Consider the following 19,636-nt stretch of genomic DNA (forward strand, 5'->3'; position numbering starts at 1 on the left):
GCGCGCTGGGAAGGTTGACGCAGGGACCCCGGGGAGGCCGCAGGGACACCAGCGGGAACAGGCATCGTGGCGGGTCGCTGTTTACTTTTGGACAGGGCCATTTCAAGCTCCCTGGGGATGTCGTTTCGGTCATATGATGATGGTAAAGGAAGCAGTGAGCAGACTTGAGTTCTTTTCCTGCGCGGTTCCCGTGTGAAGGCGGTATGACCGCCATAGCAGTGGCTCAATGAAGGCAGCTCCCGCCAACTTAGGTTCCAGTTGTGGGGGGAGCACCCCTAGTCTTCAGAGGCTGGCTGAGCACGTGAGCAATCACAAGGCGATGCTTCAGAAAGTCAGTTTCAGCCCCCACCCCCTCCCCTAGAGGTCAGGGTTGATTCCCAGTGGGGGGTGGGGGAGGCAGTGGATTGATGATCATCATTGGTGTCTCTCTCTCTCCCCCCATTTCCTCTCTGAAATCAGTAAAAATACATATATTTTAAAAGTCAGCCTCAGGTAAGCAGCCCTGGTTACCTAAGAACAGTCAGTGGTCAATCTCCAAACACGGGTCCCCACAGGCCGCACTTTCTGGGCTCACCGGGCAGGAGCGGGGCTGTGCCCAGGTGAGCTAACAGCGTGCCAGATGTGGGGAAACTCAAGATGTGCCAGAGCCAGCAGTCCTGGGGGCAGGGCACCCTCCAGTCCCCGGCTGCCCACTGCACCCTGACTCGTGTGTTCGAGTGAGATGGCTACTGGGCCAGGACACAGGCAAGAACCTCGCACCACAGCGGGGAGGGGCTGGGAGAGAGGAAGGTTTAGTACCCTGATCACCAGCACCCCCAAACCATCCCACACTCACACATTCTCCCAATGCAAATGCAGCTTGCAGCTGTCACTCATTCTCCCCGTCCCACCCTCTCCCTGTCGGGGTGGGGGTGGGGGGTGGGGGAGGGTGCCTCAGGATAGCAGCTGCTGCTCAGGTGAGTGTGGGACAGCCCAGGCCACCCGAGGCCTCTCCAGGCTCTGGAAGCGCTGCGTAAGCAGCAGGGAGCTTTGTCAGGAGAGGGGGACTGGAGATGAGGCGGGAAGGGGTCAAGCACCATTTCCTGGGGGCACAGCCTGAGGGCCCCCCCCCCCCCCCGGAGGCTTGCGCATGGACCCAGGGTCAAAGCTGCAGGGTCAGCAGGGCGTCTCCCGTCCCTGGTCCCAGCTCCGGGCAGGTGGGGCAGCCCTGCAGTTCTCCAGGCGGCGGGGACCTGCCTGGTCCCTTCCAGGGTCTCCCTTGGTGACAATCCCAAGCCGCTACCTGCTTCCCCACCAAGGCGCTGGTCCTCCCCCGCCCCCCAGCAGGCTCCTGGGTTGCCAGTGGCTGGTCCCTCACCTGCCCGACCTGCTGTCGGCTCACCCCACCCGCACACCTGGACCCTCCTGGACCCCCTGCCTGCTGGGATCAGGGGACCCCGAAGGCCACACTCGTAAATGCGCTCGGCAGCGGTTAGGACAGAGACGTCTCCGGAGAAACCTCACGGAGTTTCACTCAACTGAATCAAGGCTCCGCCCACTTAAAAGGTTGTAAATTTGATCCAACAATGGGCTTATTTTAGAATTGTAAAGATTTATATATTATTTTTATTACATATAAGCGATTCTTAGTTTAAAGTAAAAACTTTCACATTTGAAGTATTTTTAAACCTTGACATTTTAGAAAAGCCAACGAAGTTCACGCAGCGGAGACTTATCTGGATATTCACAACCAGACGCTGTGGAGGAGGGATTAGAAACGCTACAGATCAATCGCAATCGGCGGTTCCGCCTCCGTGGGGAGAGCAGTGAGTGGCGGGAGCAGGTGGTGAGAGCATCACAGTTTACTCGCCGCGGGTTCCCCGGTGCCCACGGCCCTGAACGGCCACGGGGGGAGGGGCGACCACCGGCTCAGGAAAACACACTCCCCCAAACCAACAGCAGCTCCCAGACGCCCTGCGAAGAGGTTCTGGTCTTCAACTCAGGAGGGAAGAACAGCATTTCATGACGGCGTCCCTGGGGGAGAAACCGCGTCAGAATCTGCCTCCAGCAGGGACTGCTCCCACCCGCTTCCTCCGCTGCTCACTAGGCTAACTTGGCTGTTTTTCAACTACAACCTGCTTCCAAGTTTGCCAGGAGGCAAAGCTGTGCCTCCACAGCGCTTTCCTGACCGTCCGACGGCTCCGCAGTGCGTTCCCCCCACGACAGCAAGTGCACTTTCTGGGCAAGTCCAGGGGCGGCTACCTCCGCCCACAGGACACATGCTACTGCTCAGACAGCAGTCACGTGTCACACTCACTTTTTCACCAACTTCCCTTTAAAGAGAAGAATCTGTTTTGCTGGAGTCCCCACGGCCTATCTAGTGAATATCTGCAGTCGTGGAAGGATCCAGAAGCTCTCATCCAAGTTCCTGGCAGCAAAGGCCCAGGCGCCCGACGGAGCAGGAGTCGGTCCCCAGCCTCCCCGCTGACACGTTCACAGTGGCGCCCCCTCGACAAACTTCTCTCTATTCATCCCACTGAGAACATCGTTTCCTTGTGGGAGGAAAGTCAGCCTTTTAAGTCACAATTTAATGTAAAAATCACTAAAACTGATGTATTTCTGCGACGCTAACCGGAGGACCAGACAGGGGAGGGACTCAAACAAGCTCACCTTGCATACGGGATGTATGACAGGCTGTACCTGCAAGAGAAAGGGCAGCTGGTGACCTCAGTCTCAGAGACGCCATATCCCCGCACTGGGCAGTACAGCGGCACCCAGGGCACGATCCCCCCCCCCCCCCCCCCGCGTCACCCGGACCAGCAGCCACAGCACCACCCGGACCTCGTGAACGTGCGTAGGGCTGGGCCACCGCACCCTCCAAGCCCCCGAGCCGCACAAACTCGCTAAGCGACTCAGGCCTGCTCGTCTGAGCTGTTGTAATAAGATGTTACCCTTTAAAGTTATATTTTAAATAGAAATGATTGAGAATAAAGTACATTCTCCCTTAGAAATAAATCAATCGTTAAATACAGCTGATGAAATAAAGAGCAACATAACACAGAAAATGACGGCGGATTCAGTGTAAAAATTCTCCCCATTTCACTGAGAGCAAAAGCTCTTCACGGGCCCCTTTGCCACGTAGGGCCGTGCGTGTAACGTTTGCTGACGGTGCACTTAAGGGTGGAAAGGAAGAAACGGGGCCAAAGAAAGATGACCCCAGGCCGGGTAACAGCAAACAGGAGACGGAACACAGCACACAGGGAGGGGCTTGCTGACCACGGAAGGAAAAAACAGAAGTCCGCTAAGGACAGCGCGTGGAACCCTCCTGGTGGGGGGAGAGCACTTCAGCCCTCACTCCAGGGCCTTTGGCCGCTGCTGGACGGGATGTAGCCCAGGCCATGAGGGCTCAGGGGACCACGGAGGATGGGGAGGAAGGGCGTGCCTGGCGCACAGAGGAGCAGGACCACAGCTGCTCCCACTGCGGTCCCCACGGAGTCGGCATCAGCAGGAGCCAGCAGCACAGCGCCTGCCCAGCAAGAGGCAGACCCACACGCTCGGGCTCAGGCCTGACACGGCCTCGCTTCGTGGGTTCCTGCGGCGTCACCTGCATGTCTTGTCACTTCTCCTTCACATCTCAGAAGACAAGTGCAGGCACCCTGGTGTGGCTATGCAGGACCCTCCGCCCCCGCCCCCACACACGCCTCCCTGCCCGCCTGCAGTCACCACGGAGCCCGGCGAAGTCCCAGGGGACACCCTGCAGACTCAGTCAGAGGACCGCTCTGGAGGCCTGGCCCCACCGAGGCACACGCTTCCACCCCGGGTGAGAGCCCACAGCCTCCCCGGGCGGCCAGGCTCAGAGCAGAAGCTCTCCCGGCTCAGGGCGCGCGGACCTCCGATCAGGTGAGACTTACCAGGTCATGGACAGGAACTGCAATATGCAGAAGAGCACGGCCAGCCCCTTCTTATGCCACTAGCACAGGAAAAACAGAAAGAGCGAGTGAAGAATCTTTCAAGATACTCTTTACGCCAGCGGTTCTCAACCTGTGGGTTGTGACCCCTGTGGCGGTCAAACGACCCTTTCACAGGGGTCGCCTAAGACCATCCTGCATATCAGATATTTACATGACGATTCATAACAGTAGCAACATGACAGTTATTAAGTAGCAACGAAAATAATTTTATGGCTGGGTCACAACATGAGGAACTGTATTAAAGGGCCAGAAGGTTGAGAACCACTGCTTTACGCCCACCTTTAACTCCCTTCAGAAATGTAAGATGATAGCTCCATTCTATCAGATTTCAGTATGACAAGGTTACGATGCAGCAGATGTGAAACTTAACCACCTGTATCCACCGATTTCAACACTCTACACGCCTGGCATTGAGCCAACGCGCCGCACAGCACGCACGCCTCTGCACGGTCAGGGCCTGGGGGCACGCGAACGTTTCCCCTCGGTCAGTAGAGCTGCATCCTCTGTAGAACTTACAGATCTCACTCAGTCTCACATGCCCTTTTCTTGAATTACTTTTTGAAGGAAAACTGCATTTTATTGTGATCTTCTGGAATAATGCATAATAAACAGTTCCCATGATTTTTTAAATGATCCACTTTTAGAATTCCTTGTCCACTTTTATGGTCATTTATTTACTTTTATTTAATCTACTGCTTATAAATCAGCAGGCTCCTAGCCCATCCCAAAACCAGAAAGCCATTTCCACAGGGACATGCAGAGGTTGCTAAGACCGTCCTTGCGCCCGTGACTGGGACGTGGCTAGTAATTCTCCCGGGCGACGGGGCAGCAGCCTGAGCACAGGAGGACCCGTCAGCTCTGCCCGTTTCCGCCGCAGAATCCACGGCAGGTCTGTCACCAACCGGACGTCACCATCCACGTGGGGGACACCGATCTTTGGTGGGTGTGAGGGGCGGTTGGGAGCTCCTCTGAGGGGACAGTTAGCGGGAAGCAGGCGTGGCCCAGTACTCACCCACAGAGCAGCACACAGGGTCAGCACGAAGCACAGCTGGGGGGAGAGAGCGCGGTGAGTGTGCGTCCTCGCAGAGCTGGACGAGAAGCACATCGCCGCCTTCGGTGGCGTGGATGCCACACAGAGCGCGGCGGAGCCCGGGGCCCGCTCTGCACAGTCCGCGGTGCTACTGACCCCAAAGGCGACGACCGCGATGCTCCCTGCACCCGGAAGCACCGGAAGAGCCTCTGCTGAGGGCGTCCACAGGGCGCGTCTGCAGAATGTTGTGACGGAGCTGTTCCCAGGGCACCTGGTTACGCTGGTGCTCAGACCAGCACCGCCAGGTGTCGGCACAGCTGAGCGCACGGGAGCCCGGGAGGCCTTTCCCACAGAGACGGCCCATCACTCCCTTCCGTGCCCAGGAGGCAGGGAGCCCAAGGAGGGGCAGGTGGCAGCTCAGTGACAGGCAGGGGGTCTGGAGATGGAGGCCCAGGCGAGAGCCCAGCTCGGACGCCACTAGCCGAGTGTCCTTAGTTATTGGGTCTAGACCTCGGCCACCTTCTCTCTGAAAGGACAGCAGCCACCCACCTGCTCGTCTGCAGTGAACAGATCAGATGTGTCCCTCACGTGCAGAGGGCGGGGGGGGGGCACTTAGAAGGTGCTAAGTGTCAGCATTTCTTTCCCTTCGTCAGGCACAATCCTGTCAGCAGCGCACGAGGCCGTGCAAAGCGTCCGACTGGGAATGCTCTGACGAGTCATCACCAATTAGATCCGAGGAGGAACTCAGTCCCTGGGGAAAGGGGCTGTGTCTCTAACCTCTGAACAGCCCTCGACCCTGCGTCCCATGCAGACACTGCCACTCGGGTCTCGGGTGCCCCGGGCAGAATCAGCCATGTGACCGTATGGCAACGACTCAGTCTCCTGGACAGAGGCCACCGTCAGCGCACCTGCTGCTACAGGAAAGTCAAAATGACGCAGCTGACCTCTCGGAGGTCAATGCGATACAATGCAATGGGGATGGTGCCGGTGAGTAAGGACACAAATAAAAAACTAGGCTACAAAGTTTTTCTCTAGTCAGGAGGAGAGAGAAGACATAGTTACCCTGAAAACATTCCCTAACTTACAAATCTACAAAGATTGTGTTTAAAAAGCGAGTTAAAAGGACAAAGTAGCTGTGCTAACATTTCAATTCAGGAGCTTTAAGGGGAGAACATGTGGGGCAGAGGCTGGGCAGAGAGGGCGCGGGTTCCCTCTGCCCATCGCACCCAAAGCGACGACCGCGAACACCCCCAGATGCATGACGATGAAAACTACACGTTTCTGACACAAACATTCAAAGACAAGAGAGCCCTGAATTCAGTGGGACCAATGGCCGGGGACAGAGCCCACGGCCAGTGACGCCTGCTGCTGGGAGTGTCAGCCAGCTGACGGAGGGACAGCGCCAGGGACAGGCCACTGAACCACTGCCAGCCCCCCTCCAAGAGCGCCCACAGCAGCCCACCAAGAACCGCTCGTGGCTGGACCACGACACGCAGCAGCTCTGACTCCCTTCACGTGAGGCCGATGCCGTGGGTGACACCGTGTCGCCCACTGCCTCAGCCCGAGGACGCCACTACCACGTGCAACGAGAGAAACTGACGACGGCTGGCAGAAAGACGGGCCACTGGTGGGCAACAAAGCAGCCAACCCTCAACGGGAGCTTTGCGCCTCCGCCTTCACTCACCAGCATGACGACTGTGGCGAGCAGCCTCGTGGTCTCGAACATCTTCTTCAGCTGCTTGAAGGGCCCCATCAGAAAGCACGTGCTGTGGGCAACAAACGGGGCTGAGGGCGCCGGGCGGTCCTGACGGCCACGCGTAACCATCTCTAAGTCCGGCTCGTCTTCCTTCACACCGAGGAGACCCGAGCCTCCAGGAGACACAAGTGCCCCTTCAGAGAACCAGGAGCCCCAGGGGCCTGAGCTGACGCCATCGCCACCACTTCCTGTCCATGCTGGTCCTTATCAGACCAATGAGAAACAAGACGAGGGCGGCAGGGCCAAGCCGGCAGCCACGCCGAGACGTGCCACGCCAGCTTCACCCAGACCAGGCGGGGCGGGCGGCAGGTGCGAGCCCGGGAGGCTGGCTGAGCTCAGACAATACCTCTGATCCAAAACGTTCCTGAGAAAGACGGTCCCCTCGGAAAGCAAAGTGCACAACCACGGGCTCATAAATCTGACAGCTGCCCTAGCAGACACCAATACACCCCCACGCGCCCAAGAGGCTGCAAGAGGAGTCCCAAGGCCAGCCCCCCTCCCCGGCTTCCACACCCCTGCCCTGACTTACTGCATGCCCCCCCTCACCCCCCGCCTCCGCACCCCTGCCCCGACTTTCTGCACGGCCCGGCTCCCTCACTGGGACGCAGGCTTCATGAGAGCAGGCACTGGGCTCCGGAGCCCTGTTTGGGGGAGCCTGCCCATCACTCACTAGGCACATCCCCAGCTGGAACGTGGGGCCGTAACAGTGCCACCTCCTAAACGGGCAGAAGAGTCCCTGGCACACAGGGGTGCCCCAGGGCTGGCCTTCCTCCCAGGAACACTCTCATGGCAGCTGGCACACCGCACGCAGCAGGAGTCAGTACACACTCATCACACGAACACAGACTTTGTGGCTGAATGTACGGGTGTCAGAACCGCAGAAATACGTCCTGTTAGGAAGGTGTTTATTAGGAGGAAACGACAGCAGATAAAGCATCTGAGAGGCCGAACGCCCGCACATACCTGGCTAAGGCAGCAATATTCCCGAAGGTGTAGAACACGGCGAAAAGCTTGATGCCCCCGGGAAGCCACAGCAGGCCAGTGCCCTGCGTGAAGACGGAGAGTTACTTCAGTTCCCACGGTAACGGCGTCACGTGAAACGTGCTACCAGAGTAGTGACATAACATGTGGCAGTATGAGTTTCAGTATAAATGCGCTCGATACAGTCCCCACGTCATTTTTAAAAGTTAGTTTCAAGGTTACCTGCTAATTTGAATCTTGGGTCTATCACAAGTACAGATACCTGAGCCATCGCACAACTTCCTTTATACATACATGTGGGCAAATTTCAGTCTACTTAAACGCCTTTTAAATGGTGAGTTAGAAAAGCTAACTAACATCTAAATTACGGACTCTGCAGCTCTTTTGATTTTATTTTACTTTAAGGAAATAATAATCCACAGCCCCCCAATATTAACCTCTACATCTCTGCACTGATCTCTGCCTTTCTTCAAGCGACTAGCTAGGTCCCATCACAGTCTCAGCGCATCCAGGCAAAGCAGGCTGCTCGCTGCGCTCCCCGGCCCCACGCAGACATGACCACGCAACCCCACGCCTCACTCACGAGGATGGAGAAGAAGATGCCGCTCACAAAGCAGATGGCGAACCACTTCACCCTGGTGCTGAAGCTCAGCGAGGAGGCGTCCAGGACCTGGGAGGGAGGAGGGGATCAGAGCGTGCGCTGGGGCCACCACACACCACCCGGTCCTTCACACGGAATCCAGGGCCAGGTTCCCTGCAGCCCAGCGTGGTGTCTGCGTCACTGTGCACACTGCAGTGTCGTCTAACGTTAGGATCTCATGGTGAGGGAAGCATGAGGGTGGTCTGGGACCGCGTGGCCCTGAGGAACCACTGGCATCTGGGCAGGTGTGCCAACAGGATGCGCTCCTGTCAGAGGCAGTACAGCCCTCTGATAGGGACAGAAGGACCAAGGCATAAGGTCCGTGACAAAACACTGGGCGACAGGAAGAGCAGAGGACAGGAGCAAGGAGACGGCACAGCTGACAAATGTCGAGGCTGGGTCGTGGGCATCTGGGCTCACACGGCCTCCCGGCGTCCGTCTAGGTCTCTGAGACAAGGTGCCCTGCGGGCAGTGAGGGGCTGGAGAGGGCGGCCTTCTGGAACCAGCTCCCGCCAGCAGCTCACCGCCCGGAGGCTGGGGCACACCCGCCTGGCGATGGGGACCTGGGCAGCCTCAGCCGTGTCTGCCATGAGACACACCTGACTGACAACCTCCACTGCAAAGAGTTCACTGCAGCAGCTCAGGAGAGCCGGGGGGGGGGGGGGGGCTCCCCGACCAGCAGTAAAACCATTTGTGAGCAGTAATTGATTCTAGAGCAGCGTCGCCAGCTGGTGCTCCGTGAGGTCCGAACGGTTGGCAACCACTGCTCTAGAGCAACCGCATTCCTGCTCGTCGTGCAGCGCTAACCACCGCGGGGAGAGCAGAGGGCTGGGCGCTTGGCACACAGCGCGGGCGGCATGCGGTGAGGGCGAGCGGGCACCTCGGTTACCACGGGCACTAGTGAGACTCAGCTCCCGAGAAGCGGGGACAGAACAACAGCTCCGAGAAACCAGACACACACACACAAGCGCTTGCACACACACACACACACACACACACACACACGCGTTTGCACACCGAAATGTAACTTTCCAACTTACATTACAGTGTATCCTTAAAAACAAGGCTGCTTATAACGTATTTCAAGAATAACGAAGGGAAAACAGAAAGTGTTACATGCAAAAGCTCAAAATACCTTTGGCTACATCCTTACCTGAGTCCATTAATCTGTGAGTCCTTACGTAGCATGCAAAGTAGATAAAAATAACTGAATAAGGATTCCGTCAAAGTAACACCCATCGCTTTTCACCCACTTTATTTTGTTGTTAATTCTCACCCGAGGATATGTTTCCATTGATTTTTAGGGAGAGTGGGAGAGAGAGGGAGAGACATAGAGAAGTATCGATGTGAGAGAAACACATTGATTGGCTGCCTCCTGCACGAGCCCTGACCAGGGCCCAGGCCAGGGAGGAGCCTGTAACCAAGGTACGTGCCTTTGACCGGAATCGAACCCGAGACCCTTTGGTCCACAGGCCGATGCTCTATCCATGGAGCCAAACCAGGTAGGGCACTTTTTAACCCACTCTAAATCTTTTTTTAAATGTTTCTTTAATTCAGACATTCTTGTTTCCAGCAATGTCATCTGTTTATAGCAAAACTGGTCCCTAGATTTTAAACAAAGAATGAACTTGCCTATAAACCATCTGAACTTCATTCTTTCTGATCCAGAAGAATACCATCAAGTATATTTTAACCACACGGGGACTAAATGCACTAAAACCCTGAAGGCTGCACTGGCATGGGGAACGCCCCACTAGTTCCTACAAACACGGGAGGATCCTAAGTAAGAATGACTTGTAAACGTCAGTGAGTCCACAATGATGTGAGAAGGCGGAACAAGAGGAGAAAAGGCGTCATTTTTACTTCCTTCCAAGTCTAGACCACCCGCTGTTGTGAGGTCAGGGCGGGCCTGCCACAGCCCTCACTCCTCTCCCAGGCTCAGCTGTGCCCGTCGGTGTAGGTGCTCCCTTCTCCCTCTGCCTGCGATGCGGGGAGCAGGCAGTTAGACCCACAGGAGCAGCGGAAGGGCAGGCCCAGAGGTCACGGGGGAATCCCCCCATTGTGCCTAGCAACGGGCAAAACCGGGAAACAAGGATCCCGGCGGCCTTCCCTCCCCAGCATATGGCTGCGCATGCAGTTGGGGCCCTGCCCCCGCCCCCCGGGGCCCTGCCCCCCCCCCTCCCCCCGCATGCGGCTGGTCACGGGGCCCTTGGGGGAGCAGGAGCCCTTCCGGCTGCAGAGCACAGGGCGCGGCCGGACCGGCACGTGGCCATCACACACCCGTGAAAACAGCGCAGCAGCGGCTCAGGGATGAGTGAACCTCGGCCCAGAAGTCGCGGCTGCTTTCCTGCGCGGAGAAGCGGGGAGACGCGCTCCCACAGGGCACAGCCGTGCAGGCCAGCGCCTTGCTCCCGGCCACTTGAACAAAGGAAGCACGGGCGGCCTCAGCTGATGAATACGCGGTGCAGTGTTCCTGCAATTCCCCTTTCAGAACAACCGCGCTTAGAGGGAGGAAGGAGAGCGAGCACAGCAAACAGGCCCTCTCCCGGGTCCCACCCCGCACTCCAGGCTCAGACACTAACAGCCACCTGCGCCTTGGAGACGGAGGCCATGGGTGGGAACGCCCCCCTGCTGGCTGCTACCAACCAGCAAGCCCCGCTCCAGACACCTCTCCCCTGCCCTGCCTGCCCCCGTCACTGTACAGGGCTCCCTGCCTCAGGTCCCACCCCTCGAGCTCTCAGGGAACTCACTGGCTTCTCCCCTCCCCCCAGTAGTGAGCCCCGTGCTCTCCGAGACCATCCCCACCAACCCTGAGACCTGCTGAAGCGCTTTCCATCTTAAGGAAACTTCCCTTTGACTTCACCCTCCAGCCTCTGCTGACTAGCTCATTCATCCACCCATCCACCCACCCACCCACCCACCCACCTACCCACCCACCCATCCCCCCATCTACCCACCCACCCATCCACACATCTATCCACCCACCCACCCATCCACCCACCCACTCATCCATCCACCCACCCATCCATGCTTCTCCTACTGAGTGCTCCCAGGTGCCTGCTCTGAGTGCTGGGGGAGGAGTCTGCTGGCACAGAACCCCTGCAACAAAGTGTCTGCAAGGAGCTGCAGTGGCGGAGGGGGCCCTGGCCCTCATGCCCCTTCCGTATGTCAGCCCCTCACCCTCACGCCTGGGTCTCTTCACCTGAGGCCCTGGGCAGAGGAAGCTCCTCACCCACTGAGCCATCGAGGCCTCTCACGGAGGCGAGGGGACCCTGAAGATACTTTTCTCCTCTCTGACCGCTCACCCTCCTCCCCTGACTCAGGGTTCATAAAACTGCCCACTTTGTCTTGTCCAGGGCTTCCTCCCTCCACAGTGAGATGACCCCGTCTTCCCTGATCTCCCTGGATGTGACAAGTGCCATCGCCTGGGAGTGGAACCGAGGGGGCAGGGCAGGCAGCAGGCTCTTAGCCCTTCCACTGCTGGCTTGTTGCTTTAACTGGCTTCTCTCCCAGCTCCGCGGAGCTCCTGGCCCTGGGAACCCAGTAAGGTCGCTGTCCTCACCCAGCAAATGCCGCACAACGACCACCGGGGCAGAAGGGCTGTGAAGGCAAACTCAGCAGATGAGTGAAGGGGAGAGCAGGAGGGAGGGGGACGCTCGCAGAGGCCTCCCTGGGGGTGGTGAGCAGGGCCCTGAGGAAGCCGGCGCAGAGGGAGGGGCACAAAGCAACTGTCCCTAATCGACTGGCGACATGCATTTCTGCTGCGACTTGTGGGTCTTGCATCACCACTGCCTTGCAGGCTGGTTTGGTGCCCGAGAGCGGGTGCTGGTCTCTCAGGGTCTGACCCTGCCCCTGGCCCGGCCCCGCCCACCGGACGAGCGGGCAGGACCGGGAGGGGGCAGGACCGGGAGGGGGCAGGACCGGGAAGGGGCAGGCCCGGGAGCGGGCAGGCCCGGGAGGGGACAGACAGCACGCCCTCCCGCAACCCCCCTGCCGGACGCCCAAGCCCCGGCTGTGACCGGCAAACAGGAACCGGCCAGCACGAGGCTCACAGGAGCCCTGAGCAGGCGGTTTCGCTCCTGGGTTAACCCTCCCGACAGGGAAGTAGCCGCATCGGGTCCCGGGGGGAGGCGGACGCGAGGGCTTTAAAGCTCCGATCAGGCCCCGCCCGCTCGGCCGCCTCCCTTCCCTCTTCCAGCAGACGGCGCTCCTCGCAGCCCCCGACCCCCGGGGCGCACGGAGGCCAGGCGGGAGGCCTTAGGGTCCGGGCGCGGCAGCTCGCGGGCGGGGCCTGTACCCCCTCCGCCTCTCGGCCCCTCGGGCCCCCGCGCCCCGCAGGAACCCGGGCGGAGCCGGTGAGGGCAGCGCGGGGCAGACCGGCAGCAAACGGGCCCCTCGGGATCGGAAAGCCCAACGAGGCGTGGGGGCGGGTCCCAGCGAGCTGCGCACCCCACGAGAGCCTGGGCGCCCCAAACCCTCCGGGCGCAGGCGGAGCCCTCCCGCAACCCAGGTGCGGGCAGCGCAGGCCCCGTTTCCCGCCCCCCGGGCCCGGCCCAGCACCCACCTGCGCGGTCAGGCCCTGCTCCTCGTCGTCCTGGCCGCTCAGGACCCGCCGCAGCTTCTCCATGGCCGCGCTCCGGACCCAGCGGCCGACACTCGTTGCCCGGCCGCCGAGAACCCGGAACCGAAAGCCCCCGGGCCGACCGGAAATCCGGGGCCCCCGCTTCCGGCGCGTCCCGAGCGGCCGCCGTCGCCGCGCACGCATGCGCACGGGGCCCGCCGGCCTGCGCTCTCAGCTCTAGGCGGCGCGCGCTCCGCGGCAGAGCCGTGTCCCGCGCTTCCGTTGAACTAATCCGTGCGTGGAGGGGCCCGTCCGTGGTCTGCTCAGCCCGCGGGCCCGCGGTTGTGCGCGTCTCTGTTGTGGCTTCACCGGTCAAACGGCACAGGCTCCGCCCAGGGCCCGCAGGCGGGCAGCTGCGACGCGCTCCGCGGAGAAAACGCGTGTTAAAGGGGCTGCTCTCAGGCCCGAGGTCAATGCTGACGCGCCAGCAACGTGCCGTGAGTGCGGTGTCGTTAACCGCAGGACCCCGGTTACGGCCGGTTGCGGTGAGGACAGTGACGCGAAGCGAGCCCCGAGGGGTTGGAAGTGCCTGGGCGCGCAGAACCCAGGCGGGCGGGGTGGGTGCGATGTGTGTGTTTCATCACTGGCCGTTTACTGGCCGGTCAGCTTGTCTCCACCGCTTCTCTGGACTCGACAGCAAATCCTGCTACAGAAAGTAGCACAACAGCCTTTCTTCCTTAGGACTGAGGACCCAATGCTTTGCGAATGAGCGAGTCCGTTGCCTATTGGCAGGTCTGTCGCCATAGTTACCTGACGCTACGTCCAGAGGAGGAAGCTGCACTGTGGGCAGGACTGGTTGTCAAGGTGCGGGCAGCAGGAGAACTGGGGGGTAATGACGGAGTGAAAGGAGGAGACAAACCTTTAGGAAAACAGCCTGGCTCCAACTATGCTTCTCATTTTCCACAGGACAGTTTACGGCATTTCAGTGTTTCTGTGCCCGTCACCCCTAGACACGGTGACCGGTGACCGGCTCTGACCACCAGAGGCCAGGGGAGGGTGTCCCATGAGGACAGAGGGAGCAGCGTCCCCACACTTCCCTCCAAACCAGCAAACCGCGGCGATCACCCGCAGCCCCGTCCTCAGGGACACAGCCACGTGGCTGCGGCCAATGTCAGCCCCGCCTCCGCTGACCCTTCGGGCCTGGCCCCACTCGTGGCCATCTCCACCGGGCAGCCGTGTCCACTAACTGTTATCGCCTCTGCTGAAAACCTGCCGCGAGTGTCCCTCATTTCCTCCGAATAAAGGCACAGCTGGTCATGACCAGCCCCGCTGTTCCCTCCAGCCTCGTGTGTCACGACGCTCTATCCACTGAGCAATACGTGTCTGCACACGTGTGTACATGCAGAGACTCGCATGTCTGGCCAGACCACCCGCTGAGAGGCTGGAATCCAGGATCCCACCAACAGGCCTCCAGAAGCTCGGGTCTCAGGGTTGAAATCCTGCCCCCGCACCGCCGTGGCCCACCCAGCTCCTGCCAGCTCCCGTTCTCGGTCAGCTCCCCTGGACCTGGGGTCTCCCCTGGCCTTCCGGACCTCCCGAGACATGGCCGCGCCGCTGCCCTGGGCCCTGCCACCTGCTGTCCATCCAGAGCGGACCCACCAGCTGCTCAGCCAACTGGCCAGTCCGTCATCCCGCTCAACTGCTGACCGCATCCAGGCCCAACCCCAGGCACAGGGCCTGGCGCGTGATAGACCCTCAGCAGGTGCTCCCAGCATGAGTGAATGAGCAGCAGCAAAGCACAGCCAAGAAGCTGAGACAAACCCCCTCCCCATGGCCACCAGGGCTCGTTGTAGGAGAAAGCAAGTCTTGGTGTCAACTCGGTTACTGCTGAGGGACTCCGTGTGGCAGCTGCCCAGGCTGGCAGGGTGGGCACACAGATTCCGAGAGCAGGCCCGCCCCGCCCTGTGATGGGACTGGCTGGGGACACAGGAAAGGAAATTCTCCTCCCTGGTGGGCCATTTCCCGGAACGCTACAAGGATCTCAGCTGCGTGCCCTGCGAGTCCTTCAGCCCTTCACGTAGATTTGCTGGTTTCAGCGTGGACTTGTGACTGTTGCTTGGCAACGGGGGGATGTGGTCTTCCTGTCTCGACACCGTCCTCTTCTCCCAGCAAAGAGGGGTGCCCCCCAGGGCAGGCCGCATGAATTCAGGTCCCGCGTCTTCACTGCTTTTCCTCTCTTCCTGGGTTCCCAGAGTCTAGCACAGCCGTGGGCAAACTACGGCCCGCGGGCCGGATCCGGCCCGTTTGAAATGAATAAAACTAAAAAAAAAAAAGACCGTACCCTTTTACGTAATGATGTTTACTTTGAATTTATATTAGTTCACACAAACACTCCATCCATGCTTTTGTTCCGGCCTCCGGTCCAGTTTAAGAACCCATTGTGGCCCTGGAGTCAGAAAGTCTGCCCACCCCTGGGCTGGCACATGATGCAGTAGGTGCTCCGGACACATCTCCGTGAGTGAATGAGCCAAGGGCTGTAACCCCAGAAGCTCACTGGAAATTATCTTAAAAACCAACAAACCAACAAACAAACAAGACAAGGGCCCAGGGACACTCGGTGAGGTCCTTGCAGGCTTACAGCTGGTGAGGGGCCGAGCCAGTGACACCCAGATGAGCAAACCCTGGTGACCAGAGACTTGGACCGGCCCGGGGGGGGGGGGGGGGGACGGGAGGACCAACGCAGGCAGTCGTCCTGACGTGAAGTCTGCTCAGCTGCGTTTCCCACTCAGAAATATTTGTGGAGGCACAAGTCGGTTCAGGATAGGTGTGGGTTTGTTTTTGTGTTTTTTGTTTGTTTTTTGCATCGGGGTCATTTGTTAATCATGTCTGTAGAGGGGTTGATTAGATAAAAAATAAAAAAAACACGGTTTTATGGTCTAAGGCACTTTTCTCAGTCTGCCCTGCCCCGACAAGAAATCTGGGAGAGCCGTGAGCTTTCTGTCTTAGCTTCTCGTGTGTGTGGCAGGAGAGACGGGGTGTTCTACCAAGGAAACTGTGTTTTGAAGAGTGTTTTTAAATGTTTGTATTGATTTCAGAGAGGAAGGAAGAGAGAGAGAAGCATCAATGACAGAGAATCACGGACCGGCTGCCTCCTGCATGCCCCACACTGGGGGTGGAGCCTGCAACCCCAGTGTGTGCCCTAGTTTGTAGGTCAATGCTCAGCCACTGAGCACACCCCCGGGAGGGAAGAGTGTGTTTCTAGTCCTTACAGGTACTAGGTCAACACGGACTGACATTTCTCATTTCAGCTTTTGAATCCAATGAGGCCACAAGGTGGCGCAGTTTTACCACAAAATCATTTCCAACCTGGGGACGGGCCAGCGAGGAGCCTCCACCTGCGGGAGGAGGGGCAGGGGGTGCGGGCTCCTGTTCGCCCTGGGGCCTCCCTGCTCCTGGAGGCCCAGGGTGCCATCTCTTCCTGCAGCCCCGGGACTGTCCCTGGGAGACCTCAGCTCGCACTGGAAGGGCTCCTACCCCTGAAGACGTGATGGCATCGATTTCATCGGGGTGTGGATTTTATCGCAAACTCAAAATATGCCATGTTTGCGGAAACTGACAGGAGCCTTCCCTCCCTGCGTGGCAGCGGTTCTTGCTCTACCTCCTCCCCTTGCCTGTAGTCCAGTCGCCTGCAGTGGAATGCAGCCCGGTCCTGCCAGCAGGGGCTGTGTCGCCCACGTGAGACAGGGCCCTGCAGCTCCAAGGAGGATCGGCTTACACCTCCTCTCCAGTACATTTCCTCTGACAGCTTGCGGAGCGCAGGCACCAGGCACCGGCCGGGGCCTCCCCTAGAAGACACGGTTCTGTGATATTGGTAAAAACACTGCCAGTGCGCGTGCCGCCGCTGCCTTCTCATCGGGAGTTGTGGGCACGAGACCAAGTCCGTTCCTGGTCGGAGGCTGGCGCAAGTCCTTGATTGCAAACAGGAACTTCTGAGTGAAGGGACTCAGACAAAACCCTGAAGAGCCTGCATTTACGTGGGCCGCCTCCGCGCACTGTGCCGCCCGTCTGCCTCCTCAAAACGCACCCCCTCGAGGAAGAGTAAACACTGACCCCTCCGGTGAGGAGAACGGGGCCTGAGCGAAGCAGCTGGATTCAGATGTTGGCCTTGGTAGGAAAATACACAGTATGGCAGGAAGGAAATGTGGCTATCATTTTTATTTAAAGAGAAAAGTTGTAGCTTAAAAAGGGGCACAAGTCAAAACTTTCCCATCAGGACAAGACTGAACATTTCAACTCTGTAGGTGGTAACAGTTCCAGAAATTAGACAGTGAACAGCAGAGGTGAGTGAGTGGCCAGAAGTCCTCAGCGCAGAGTGACGGGGACTGGAACTCGAACGGGGCTGCTCAGGTGGCCCCGTTGCCCCGACTGCCCGGGAGGCGGACCTCGGGGATCTGTGCTAAGAGCGCTGCCAGCAGCCGCCCCTTCTCGGGACTTCCTGACAATGGCAGCCAGTCCACTCGGAAAGTGCTTACATAACAGAGTCTACGGTTACCGTCTGTGCACTTGGAACTATTATAGGAACTTGTGCGCTTCAGACACTGGACGGGCAGGAAGCAACGCCGTTCTGGCACCACGAGCCTGCGTGGTGGTGCAAGGACCGTTCCCCAGACCTGGCCGGAGCCCCAGGGAACGGCTGCGTGTTGGGGTGAGGCAGGCAGCGGGCAGGAGGCCTCCAGCTGGTGTGGGGACAAGAGGAACTCTCACAGATACCCACGTCTCTAGGAGACTGAGCCCGGCACACCCCAGAAGACAGCAGGAGGAGCGGCCCAGGACCTCCTGCCGCCCGGCCGCTGAGGGAATGGCATGGGAGCCAGAAGAATAATCATCGGAGCTGACAAAACGCACTGTCTTGCCCTGGCTGGGTGGCTCACTTGGTTGGAGTGTCATCCTGTCCACCAACAGGATGCGGGTGTGATTCCTGGTCAGGGCACATACCTGGGTTGTGGATTCGATCCCTGAGCAGGGCGTATACTAGAGACAACCTATCGATGTTTCTCTCACATCGATGTTCCTCGCTTTCTTTCACCCTCTCCAAAATCAATAAAACGTATCTTCGGGTGAGAATTTAAAACAACACATTAAGTCTATAAAAAAGTCATGAGTCTATTATCATGCTCAAGAGAAAAAGCCAGAAAAAATTCAAAATAGTTACAATGGCAACTGGCGTCCTCCCCTCCCCGAGGCCACCAACCTGCCGAGCCTCAGTCCCGGGTCCCGGCTTTGCTTTGATTAAAGGATTTAATCCAGACCTTGAATAGGACATGCTGAGAAAGCCGCCTGCTGGCATGTGGGGTGCCAGGACCGCAGCTGGAACTGCGCCTGCTGCTTCCTTTCTTGCTACTGTCTGTCCCCGCTCGGTGCACACATCTGAGAAATCTTAGTGAAAAGGTGGAGACGGAGCAACTGAACGCAGCCGGGGGAGCGAGCAGCAGAGCCAGTTCCTGCGTGGGCGGCAGGAGGGCCTAGACCAACCGTGCGAAGGGCATTGCGAAACAAGAGGCCCTTGACCAGCTTCCTGCCGGGCCAGGCGCCGCGGGCAGCGGGCTGCTCGGTGCCAGGACTCGGCGGCCCTGGCGGGGCAGGAAGTGCTTCCCAATCGTCACCTCGTCCCTGAGCCCATTACAGCGCGGGAGCCAGCACGGCACCTCCGCGCGGACATCGGTGTCCATCCGCCTGGGCGGCTCCTGTGCCGGCCAGCTCTCTCCTGCTTGTTTGAAAGGGAGAGCACGGCGAGCGTTGGGTCACGTCTGCAGAGGAGGTTCTCTGGGTAGTTTAGTTCTAAGCCTGGCCTTCTGGGCTGTGAGCAGTCGAGGTGGCGCCGACCCCACCCCACCCTCGCTTCCACACTGCGGTTCCCAGGACCTGGGGGATGGACGGCGCCCTGTCCTCCACCCCCCAGCCCTCGGAGCAGGGAGCCTCAGGTGCGCGCAGCTCTCGCAGGGCCCGGACACTTACAGGTGTGGCGCCGGGACACTTGCCAGTGCCTAGGAGATGGAGCCCGGCAACCCCGACGATGACGGAGCAGGAGCCACCAGGACCTCCCGCCGCCCGGCCACGGAGCGAGGTCCGCTGTTCGGTCAGTCTCCTGTGCCAGCGGCCAGCACTTCCCTGCCGGCCGCCCAGGTGTCCCCTTGTGCTAGTGACAGACAGCGGAGACGGTCATTTAAAGCAGCCAGGAGACTTCCATCGAAAAGAGAAAAGGCGCCGGGCCTGCTCTGGGGGAGCGCTTTGCAGGCCAGCGGGTGCGGGTGAGGTGAGGAGCCCTGGGCCACGCGCACCCTCCACGCTGTCTCCCGGCGCTCACCCTGTGGCAGGGGCAGCGGGATCACCGCCATGCCCCCGGGCCCCGCCCACCCCAGAGGCCCCTCCTCTCCCTGGTGCCTAGCACAGTGCCCCCGCTCCAGTGCGGCCCCCAGGGACACTGCCCAGCTCACCCCCTCAGGGAACCTCAGGGCACAGGCGGCCAGCGCACCTCCAGGGCATCTTCAGGGCAGCACTGGGGCATTTCTACCGTGGCCCACGAGAAAGAGCCGTCTGACCACTCGGAGGATGGCACCTCCCTCGGCACTGGGGAGGGAGCTCCCCGTGATGCCGATCCTTGTGCTGCAGGGACACAGTCCTGCGGTTCCTTAAAAACATTTCGTCATTCTCACTGACA

General features: G+C 59.4%; 1 protein-coding gene across 3 annotated transcripts; it reads right to left on the minus strand.

Moving 5' to 3' along the window:
• Positions 1 to 1,578: 1,578 nt before the first annotated feature.
• SFT2D1 (SFT2 domain containing 1) lies at positions 1,579 to 13,065 on the minus strand. Of its 3 annotated transcripts, XR_013996121.1 has the most exons (9): positions 12,922 to 13,065; positions 8,301 to 8,387; positions 7,700 to 7,782; positions 6,665 to 6,746; positions 4,963 to 4,998; positions 3,891 to 3,949; positions 2,650 to 2,679; positions 2,297 to 2,531; positions 1,580 to 2,013 (listed from the first exon to the last, which is right to left on the minus strand). XR_013996121.1 is itself a non-coding variant. In XM_081093601.1 (8 exons), the coding sequence occupies exons 1-8, from the start codon at positions 12,982 to 12,984 to the stop codon at positions 1,974 to 1,976; spliced, it is 480 nt and encodes a 159-aa protein (XP_080949727.1). In that variant the 5' UTR covers positions 12,985 to 13,065; the 3' UTR covers positions 1,579 to 1,973. The 3 variants fall into 3 exon arrangements, 2 of the variants coding, with proteins under 2 accessions (XP_080949727.1, XP_080949728.1); XM_081093601.1 differs by lacking the exon at positions 2,297 to 2,531 and having other exon boundaries at positions 1,579 to 2,013; XM_081093602.1 differs by lacking the exons at positions 1,580 to 2,013; positions 2,297 to 2,531; positions 2,650 to 2,679; positions 3,891 to 3,949; positions 4,963 to 4,998 and adding an exon at positions 5,008 to 5,215.
• Between the last annotated feature and the right edge of the window lie 6,571 nt (positions 13,066 to 19,636).

Source organism: Myotis nattereri (genome assembly GCF_964212035.1).
Source record: "Myotis nattereri genome assembly, chromosome: 6".
Classification (NCBI taxonomy): Eukaryota; Metazoa; Chordata; class Mammalia; order Chiroptera; family Vespertilionidae; genus Myotis; species Myotis nattereri.

Coding starts and splice junctions, on each gene's coding strand:
- SFT2D1 (XM_081093601.1), bottom strand. CDS start 12,984: ATGGAGAAGCTGCGGCGGGTCCTGAGCGGCCAGGACGACGAGGAGCAG. Junction 8,388..12,921: donor AGCAGGGCCTGACCGCGCAG/GTGGGTGCTGGG, acceptor CCTCCCTCCCAG/GTCCTGGACGCCTCCTCGCT. Junction 7,783..8,300: donor GCATCTTCTTCTCCATCCTC/GTGAGTGAGGCG, acceptor GTCTTCACGCAG/GGCACTGGCCTGCTGTGGCT.